Source organism: Girardinichthys multiradiatus, chromosome 21 (genome assembly GCF_021462225.1).
Source record: "Girardinichthys multiradiatus isolate DD_20200921_A chromosome 21, DD_fGirMul_XY1, whole genome shotgun sequence".
In the NCBI taxonomy this organism is placed as follows: domain Eukaryota; kingdom Metazoa; phylum Chordata; class Actinopteri; order Cyprinodontiformes; family Goodeidae; genus Girardinichthys; species Girardinichthys multiradiatus.
In genome coordinates this window covers 21,651,279-21,661,436 of record NC_061813.1, presented here as the reverse complement: position 1 = coordinate 21,661,436, position 10,158 = coordinate 21,651,279, and the positions used below count along the sequence as shown (strand labels likewise).

At 39.4% G+C, this 10,158-nt stretch overlaps 1 protein-coding gene across 2 annotated transcripts; it reads left to right on the top strand.

The window, feature by feature from the left end:
- Nucleotides 1-452: 452 nt before the first annotated feature.
- On the top strand, nt 453-9,628 carry LOC124858199 (suppressor of cytokine signaling 6). 2 transcript variants are annotated; one of them, XM_047350105.1, is made up of 3 exons: nt 453-836; nt 1,271-1,336; nt 3,128-9,628. In XM_047350105.1, exon 3 carries the CDS (start codon nt 3,254-3,256, stop codon nt 4,856-4,858), a length of 1,605 nt encoding a protein of 534 aa, XP_047206061.1. In that variant the 5' UTR covers nt 453-836; nt 1,271-1,336; nt 3,128-3,253; the 3' UTR covers nt 4,859-9,628. The 2 variants fall into 2 exon arrangements, with proteins under 2 accessions (XP_047206061.1, XP_047206062.1); XM_047350106.1 differs by lacking the exon at nt 1,271-1,336.
- Nucleotides 9,629-10,158: the final 530 nt, after the last annotated feature.

Genomic DNA, 10,158 nt, shown 5'->3' with positions numbered 1-10,158 from the left:
ATGCCCAGATCGAACCAACAAGTTAGACCAACAAGGTTATTCCTAAAGACCCTTTTAGCTTTAAATTTGACATACTGTGGATCACTGGTCCTCAGACATTTTTAAACCTAGTACCACCTAAGTAAATTCTATGGATTAGTGGCCGTTTGATACTGTGCACAGAACTGTAAAAGTACCAATAAACTGATTAATTTTGACCCCTAATTGACTTCAAGCGGTAACTAATCTGGTCACCACAAAAAAAATTAAAAACATACTACAGATGAAATCATTATTTGCAACTGGTTTCTCATGCTGAAGGATATCCATTTTAACTTACAACATGAAAAAAGCTAGGCTTATTATTATTATGATTATTATTATTGGGGTAGCGCTGCCTCCACTGCGCTTGCCTGAAGGACGTGGTGACTTGCTGCTGCTGTTTGATTCGCTGCATGTGAATACACACCGACTCTGCTCCCACAATTCAACAGGCAACAAAGGAAGAAAGGAAGAGGCCGTGAGCTACAAAGAGTTAGCCGACATAGGTTAAAAGTTGTCTCACTAATTGTGTCGTTGTTAGTCGCCAACATATTCCCGTGCGTAAAGAAAAGTACAAAGTCCGTCCATGCGTGTGTTTTTGTACTGTGTTCTGGCGTAGAAGTGACCTAAAGGGACGACAGAGGTGATGTTTTCGACATGAAACGCTAACAAAGCTAACTGACTGAGGTAGGAAGGTAGCACTAGCTACGCTAACGTTAGCCAACAATCGCCAAATCTTTTAACGTGTTTTCACTGACAATTCCTAAAAGAAACAATGAATTGCTTCGGACAATAATAAAGCCAGAGGTGACGAGGTAAGAGACAGTGTTGTGTGCTTTATTGTGCGAGTTTAGACGTATACAAAATTACTTTTCACAGATCTGCTAACAGCAGTTCTGTTTAGGCTTCCACGCAGTCTAACATTTATGAAATAATAGACGTCGCTGTTGTGTATAACATTTTTATGTGAAATGTAATATTTTTTTAAACTAAACAGTGAGTGGAGGGATTCGGAGTATTTTAACTGAAAGCATATGTGGAAAGCTAACAGGCGGAGCTAACCTCCAAGCATGCTCTTGTCTCCGTAGGCCCTTCCAGGTCAGGGCATACCCGGCTCATTTTGGTGTTTTGCACAACGTTTTCATTGCTTTTGCATATCTCGAGGTGTTTGATATTTTCACAGTGCCGTTACTTGTAAATTATATCGGCAACCGTCTCCATATCAATTTACTTTTGCTTATTTCAACAGTAATTGAAGGTGGTAGAGGTGGAATTTGACCTATCCAACTGAGTCACCATTTTCCTGCCGATAATGGTGAGTAATCAGATTGCAGCTGTCTTGATTATCAAGCAGCTGCGTGTCAGAGCTTTTTGTCTTTGGACCCTGTAGTCCTGTTTTATGAAAACGGCTCTGAATGTTGAAAAAGCATACAGTCAAATGCTTTGTTAAAGAATGACTTACTTGTTTTGTTCTGGAGCCTTGTTAATTTGATGCAAGGTTAATCTTAGTAGTGATTTTCAAGGGAACAATCTTTAGCATGTTCTCAAAACCTAGAACAATTTACAACAGAATTTCTCAATTGTCTACATGTCAGTCTTACTTATAGTGTTTTTGTCTTTAAATGTTCACCAAACTGCCCTTAGCTTTACTAAAATATTTACGGTCTACAACATCTGGTGATGAGACATTAATTTGCAGATATGAATTGTTTTCTTGATATTCCCCTGTGTTAGACTCCAGTCTGAGTTCTTTCTGGTCCTATAAATAGGAATGCAAAAGTCTAGGCTGCTCAAATCATAGTATTTTACTGTGGAAATACCTTTCTGAAATGCAGATGACCTGATTTCAAAAGCGAAACGGCAAAATTAGTTTTTTTAAACTTTTGCATGCATTGCTCTATCCGAAGTGTTTCTGCTAATGTTCCGATGGGAAATGTGTGAGGCTTTTTCGCAGCTCTAATCTTGAATGTTTGTTGTGTGGCTTTGTGGTCTTTCGGGTGGTTGCCCTTTTTTTCCACTCACTGTGGAAGACCTGTTCTTTTCATCTCCAACTCTTTTTATCAGTTATTTGTACGTAGAGTTGACTTTTCCGTAATAGTTGTACTTTGAGTTTTGGGTGGAGAAATGTTTCATGTACCAGATACCTCTATACAAGGCTAAAGCATGTTTTATTTTGTGCGTGTGGTTGGGCAGATTTGCTGATTGTTTCTCCAAACATCTTTTCTGACTAGCTCCATTCAGTTTCTATTAAATACTTTTCATCTATTCACCACAATTTTATCATATTTTTATTGTTAGGTTTTTTTATACTGATATTTATTGTAAAGACACTGTCTCCTTACGTTGGTAAATGATAAATTATTGTTACGCTGTAGTATAATTCCACAGCCCTCAGAGTGTTTTGCAGTAAAACCTTTTTTTTTTTAAGTTTAATGCATGCAGTAATTCCAGAATGTCCATGCAGCAAGGGGAGAACTTCAGATCCTAGGATTGCAGTAATATGTAGTATTTACATATGAAAGCCTTTAATAAGTGATATTTTATTTTCAAAATACTAAGCAGTAAGGTTGTGCACTTTTAGAGAAACGCGCAGTGCGACTTGAGATTGACAATACCGTATTTTCCTCTTTTCATTCTGTCATCATAATTCTCACAATGTTTACAATTTAGCATCTCACCCACTGTAATCTAGCTATTTTTTGAGGGGTCATCTAATTGGCCAGATTTGTCAGATGCTGCACATGAATGCATTGCATCACAGCTAACTGCAGTAATTACATTCAATGTAATATTAACAGTTTGCAAACAGATAAATCAATTCTTATACATTTTCTACATGTTGTGCAGCTGCCATTAGTTGAAACAAGATATGAGAAGAATTATTCTAAAGCTTTATATCACTTAGTTTTGAAATGAACCATACCTTGCATACTAAAGGATGTCTGAGACCTTGGGGAAATTATGTGAGAGCTCCAATCTTGTCTTTCCTGAGCCTTCAAATGGTATTTTTTTAAATAATAAAACTGTAAAGAAAGCTAAGTAGAAAATTTATTGTTTTATAACCTTTTATTATTAAACCAACTAAGGTGTCTTTTTCTGTCTTTAGGGATTTTTGGATCCACTGTATGTATGACTTGTTTCATGTGGCCTGATGGAAGGACGTTGTGGATAGTGCTTTCATCAGGATACCAGGAGAGCCGTCCCATGCCCCCACATTGGTGGGCCTGTCAGAATGAAGAAAATAAGCCTTAAAACGATCCGCAAGTCCCTCAACATAAAGGGCAAAGAGGAGGGTGACTTTGTCATGCTCCAGCAGCCTTCGGTGACAACAGAGTTTTCTAAAGAGGAATCTCTTTTTGGAGGCTGCTACACCAAAGACCTTCCAGGGTGCGATCTTGGTTGTGAGGACGATAAAGGAGGCCAGAATAAAAACCGATCCAAGAGTGAGGGCCTGATGGGGTCGTTAAAGAGGAGGCTGTCTGCCAAACAAAAGGCGAAAGCAAAAGGTGGCTCCTCACCTTTGTGTTCGGTGGATGATGACACCTTTTCTTCCTCTTCTGTGCCCATTAGCAATGAGGTGAAAGCCCAGAGACCCCATAGATCTTCATCCTTTCGGAGTCACCATTACAGCCCCTCTCCATGGCCTCTGCGACCAGTCAACTCTGATGACGCATGTATCAAGATGGAGGTGAAGGTTAAAGCCATGGTCCACTCTCCTTGTCCAAGTCCCAACCTAAATGGTGTTCATAAAGAATTTCATAACTTCCAGATGGAAGGGCTCTTTCAGGACCAAGCAGAGTCCATAAAGTATCTCCAACAACCACAAAATGGTGAGCTGCATCTCAACATCGACGAAAATGGTGTGCCTATGGTGCTGGGGTTGACGCCCCAGGACTACATCCATTACACAATGCCTTCAGATGATGGAATGTATCCAGAAGGGTCCCACTCCTTCTGCCTTGATAGCACTACTTCCATGGAGGTAGTGACAGAGGCAGACAACAGGTCCCTCCACACAGAGCAGGGACAGGAGGAGCATGAACTGGTTAATGGGTTGCCTGCGGATCTCTTCATGGAAACCTCAGTTAGTAGTATTCTTTTAGGTTCTGCTGGTATGGTGCTCCAAAGCTCTCGAGTGGAAGTACCACCCCCCCTCAGCCCACTTCTGCCACCCATGACAAGTAACGGACACATCCCTAGGACTTTTTCCAGCTTCAGTTCCACAGACAGCCAGGTAGCTGAGAGAGTAAGACATCACCTCAACTTTGACCCAAATACAGCTCCTGGAGTCAGTCGGGTATACGATTCAGTCCAGAGCAGTGGGCCGATGGTCGTGACCAGTCTGACCGAGGAGCTTAAGAAGCTTGCGAGGCAGGGCTGGTACTGGGGCCCCATCACACGGTGGGAGGCAGAGGAGAAGCTGGTCAACTTGGCCGACGGTTCATTCCTGGTCAGAGACAGCTCAGATGACAGGTACCTGCTCAGCCTGAGCTTCAGATCACAGAGCAAAACTCTCCACACCCGCATTGAACACTCCAATGGACGCTTCAGCTTTTATGAGCAGCCTGATGTCGAGGGACACACATCAATTGTTGATTTAATTGAACACTCCATCAAAGACTCAGAGAATGGAGCTTTTTGTTATTCCAGGTCTCGCCTTCCAGGGTCTGCAACCTACCCCGTCAGACTAACCAACCCAGTATCTCGGTTTATGCAAGTGCGCTCCCTGCAGTATCTTTGCCGCTTTGTCATTAGGCAATACACAAGGATAGACCTCATCCAGAAACTGCCCTTACCCAACAAGATGAAAGATTACCTGCAGGAAAAGCACTACTGAGGACACCAACAGGGCAGTGGTAGCAGTTTGCACTTTTGTGTTTAGTTAAGATTTTTACACAAGGTTTACAGACAACCACAGTTTGACGTGATTGGTTCTGATAGCTCTTGAATTATGTCAGTGTCCATTTCACTGTTCTGTGAGGTTTTATTTGCTGGAATCCAGGAGGTTCTGCATCCAGTAACATTTAATCTATTACAAAAAAATAGCTGAGGTGAAAAGCAAAGTAAGCTTAGTTGGAAACAATGAAGTGCAGACATTTGTCAGGTGTGATGTATGGGTATGTATACTATCCAGCTGTCCAAATAGAATAGAATTTCCTCAATTATCTGCAGTAAAGTTGAGCAAGTGGGAAAAATACAATTCCTCTTTGAATTGAAAATTTGAATTGTACATCGCAGAAATGATTACAAGTAAAAAAAAAAAAAAGTTTGCTACAAATGGTTTTTCATCTCTGCAGACTCACCACATTTGCACATCTTTTGCCTATCAGTTTTGTAGATGTTGAAATTAGGGGCGCACCGATTGTAGTTCTCTGGCCGATTATTGAGCTTTAAAAAGCCTGACCTGTCAGTTCCGAATTGGCTGATATCAATTTTTTTCACATTTCTTTATAACTGATACTGTCAGGTGTTGTAGGGTCACAATACACCTTATGTTATTGAAAAACATTGAACAATACCTGTGAAAAAATACAAACTTTGTTTTAACTGCCCGTGACGCAGTGCTCTCAAATATGAACGAAATGATTATAGCATTGCAGTTCCTTTTAGTCTTTCACTTTTCACATTTTAAAAAGAAACAAAACTTGCACAATAGGTTAGGCAAGATCAGTGGATAAGATCGGTTTTAACATTTAAGTATCGAAAACCGATCTCCCTAAACTAAGGAAATCAGGGCCAATGGATCGGTTGGCAGATCAGTGCACCCGTAGTTGAAATGTTTTTTTTTACTTGAGGCATGATCAAAAGTCCTGGCATAGTGAAACTTTGCATTTAAAATAATGTATGGTCCTTTTCTATACTTCTGTTCTTCAGAATGGTTCTGGTGTACAAACATGGACAGTAAATTACATGATTATGTTGGTCAAAAGTTCTCAAGCTAACCAAAGTACTAAGCCAAGAACAAACAGTATGTAGAAAGCTGTGTGGCAAAATATGTCCAAATGTTGTCTGCCACTGGGATGCTTTTAACTCTTAGGTCTTGGATTTAGCTTTAAATGGTATGGTTGCATTTTTTCATTATGCATCTTTCAAGCCTAATGGTACTTCTAATGCTGGATTATGATGTGCTTTTTCTAGAAATGGCATCCACTATAAATGTATGGACAAAAAATATATTGTATAATTATAATTAACAATATGCATTTGGAATCTTGCAAAATCTCAACTGCAGGTTTAACTTTTTTACCAATGCTTGTGTTGTCTGCATGTAAAGCCTTTAAGACTACGCCACGTGGGAGAAGGTTTTGAACAGGGAGAAAACAACTTGGGATCAGAGGTTATTAAATGCACAGCTGCATTTGCCTTAGGGAGTCTGTATACAAACATTGCCCTCAATTATTCTACGGCAAAAAGTTGAATCTGAGCTAAATTATCATTAATGAAGCACCAGAAACAATGGTGTCCAATCTGTGGTTTTTGGAAAAAATGTTAGAACGGCATTCAAACAGTTTTTTCTAACCTTCCTGCCATGAGGGGTAATCAGTTTTCTTTTTTTTTTTTGTTTAGGAGCACAGGTCCTGTCACATTGTGTGTTTGTAAGAGAGAGCAGTCTCATAACGGGGTTTTACTACTATTGTAAAACACTTATGGAGTTGAAGTTTAAATCATACCATGTTATTAGAAATGAGCACAGTTAGCATCATTATTGCCTCTTATCCATTCACAGTTCCAGTACTGCGCGGCTCCACTCTGCTCGCTCTCGCTCCACTCGGTACTAAAGCTGTTGTTTCCATTGACATAATGACGGCTGGAGTTATGACTTGAAGCCCCGCCTCCAGCCATCAGCGTTGTGCCGCTATTAACCTTTACTGGCTTATGATTTGCTGTGAGCCTATCAAACGAGAAGTTTCAAGAACAAATGCGCAAAGTAAACACTCACCAATTGCACACTATGTCCTTCAGCAGTGATTTCGAACCACCACCACTGCTTCCGGTTTAACCCACTCTGGCCATTGTGGTCATGTGTTAGCTTTTTCTTGCACTGCGGTGTGACGTAAAATCTGTGGCTTGTCACACTCCTACCTCAGCGAACACTTGCTCATGCTGCTGACATACAGCTGACCAATCAGTGAGCAGCAATCTGTTCACATCCACATTTTGGCCCTGCTCAGCCCCAATGGGACCTGCTGTCGAGGTGGTACCAAGAAAGACAGGAGTAGGCCTGAAAAGCCAGTTATGGAAACGGTCGCAAAACAGGCTAAGTGATGCCAGCCAAAGCAGAGCCCATGGAAAAGGGGCATAAATGCCAGTCTGTATTTTTTAGAGAATGTTGGTCCTTATCTTGATTCTGATTTCCATAAGGCTGTCATCATTTATAAATTTAGCATATTCCATGACAAAAGTAAAAAAAAAACTTGATTTAAAAACAGCAATGTTGCTGTCCTCCATTTAGCCTTCCTCTTCTGACGTCTTGCTCTCTCTGTGAGCTTCAGTGATCTGCTGACATGTCTCAACATGTTGTAGAAATGACTGTTTTCCACTGCTTATTGCATCTCAGTGCTTCCTATTCCATTTTTGAGCACCACCTTCCATCAGTAACGAATTCCACACCGATCACTGTGGTTAACACCAGGTTATGCTCTGGTGTGTTCACTAATCAGAAAAAAAATCTACAATTTGAGTTTCTGGCTATCCTGTTGTGAGTCAGGACTGTTCCAGCGGAATATCACACAATATCGGGCATTAGCTGATTTCTCAAAGCATCTCCAATCTGTAGTGCTAGCAGTTAGCTATTGCAGGAAAACACAGACTTTGGAAAGATGATGCAAGCTTTTGGGAAAAACTGATTTGGGAAACGGTCAAGGAGTGTTCTTCACCTTGGAGAGATGTCAGGGTCTTGGCATGTGGTAAAAGTTCAATCAAACCTGCATGCTATCATTAGTGTTCTATATTTTTCCTTTGCTGTTAATTGCTTTTAATATCGTCTCGAGTCTGTCCTTTTAGAGCTGCACTACCACGTCATCTTTATCCTGAGTAGATGGCATCAGAGTAAAGGGAAGAGCACACAGTATCCTGCGCAAGTGCTTTATATGAATTGACAGGGAATTGTCTCTTCACAATATTAATGATCATCTTTTTTGACATCATTGTCCTTAAAAGCATTGGGATTGGTCTTTGGCAACTTTGGTAGGTCTTTAGAGCATAGTTTTAGTTGTAGTTAGGTGGAGACATCCAAGGAAGCACAGTGGAAATTAGATAGGACCTTTGAACGATGTTGCATGTTTAAACACTTAGCGTTTTAAAGCTTTGAGTTGTATAGGAATGAAGGACTACAAATGTGTGTTTTGGCTGTATAGAGAGATTTTTTGTTTTTTTGTTAATGTCACAAATATGGGCTGGACATTTTTTGTACAAGAAATGTATTTTTCTTCCTTTTTAACAGTGTTTGAGTTTTTTGTTGTTGCTGGTTGTGACATTTGCCATCTGGGGGATGGGGCCGTACAAAAGGAATGTACACTTGTTTGAGGTATCTTTTTTTATCTGCCTGCAAACCAGTTTCTGAAAGGATGGGGAACATAAGGACTCTACAATGACACATAATTTGCACTTGAACATTCATTGAACCTCTCCTTGCCTCAAGTTTTCCCTCAGATGGTAATTTATAAAAAGAAGTCACAGATTTGTCATGTATTCATATAACTAGACTAAAAATGTTTTGTTTTTTGTCATATCTGTGTGATTGAAGGGGTCACACACCAGCATCATTTCAAAGCTATTCCTAATTGGCTGTCAAGGTATGGGATCATAGCGAGAATGTGGATGTAAATTTATTTTTACCCTTTGGTGTATGTGAGGACATTATTTTCAGTTGAAATGTGAAGACAATATTAGGTTCTTTTTCTTTATATGGTGTTTAGTTCATCTTAATTGTAATTCCATTTTAACTTTAAAATAATCATCCAAATTCTAACACTCGGAACCCCTTTTTAGATGGTATCCTTGTGCTTTAAAGCCTTCGGTGTTCGATTCCAGAGGTTGACGCTTGTTCCAACTGCTGAGTTGAATTAGTAACAGCTGTTAAGCACTTAACATGCTCTGAACTTTTTTTTTTGTTCTTTGTGCATCTCAGTGAGTGAAGGTAGTTGTTTACAGCATCCTGTTTGGACAAAGCCTTCCCCCATTTTTTTCTTTTCCTCACATTAACATTTCGGTACAATTTAGAAAATTCCTTTTAATGTGTTTTACACATTCGTGCTGCTTTTGGATATTATTGCCTTTCTTGTATTTAACAATGGTGGAACTAGAAAGTTGCCACTCTAGATGTATGTACACATAATGACTTTGTTGTCATCTTGGGAAAGCAAAGCAAAACTTGCAATTTGTTAATGACCGTAGTCAGTTAAAGGAGAATTAGTATTAATTAGTAGAACCTCTGTAGAATTACCGGTTTACATTGGTTGTCAACTTTTCAAAGTAGATAGTCTTTTTGTATTTTCTTTTGGAGAGAAAAAAACAATGATTTATTGCACATTTTGGATACAGTTGAAGAGTTTTTGTATCTGCCGATTATAAATTATAAATAAAACTATATTCTAAAAAAAAAAAAGAAATTGTGTGTAGTCTCAGAAAATTATTCTTTACAGGTTTTTCTAAAATGTAAAAATGTTAATTTTTAATAATTCAACTCAAAGGGATCACAATGATTTAAGTGTTTCTGTTGATGTTGATAATTATGGTCTACAGCTAATGAAAATCCTAAACTTTGTTTTGAATCATAATAAAACATGATTTTTTTTTTTTTTTTTGCAGAAATGTTCTCTTCTTGCCATATTATGGCCTGGAAGGTCACGGGTAAAACAGCAGACTTGACTGTTGTCTAGCAGGATGCTACTGACTTTTTTTGGTAAAGAAGCTAGCCATTCATTGAGGGTTGTATGCAGGCTGTGGTCCACTCCTGAAGCAGAGGCAACATCAGAATCATCTTACCTGAGCAAAGCAAAAACAGGACTGGATTATTGCTCATTTGTCTAAATTCCTCCTATCAGATGAAAGTAAATTCTGCATTTTATTAGGAGAATCAAGGTCCCAGAGTCTGGACAAAGAGTGAAGAAACACAGAACCTAAGTCCAATAGGAA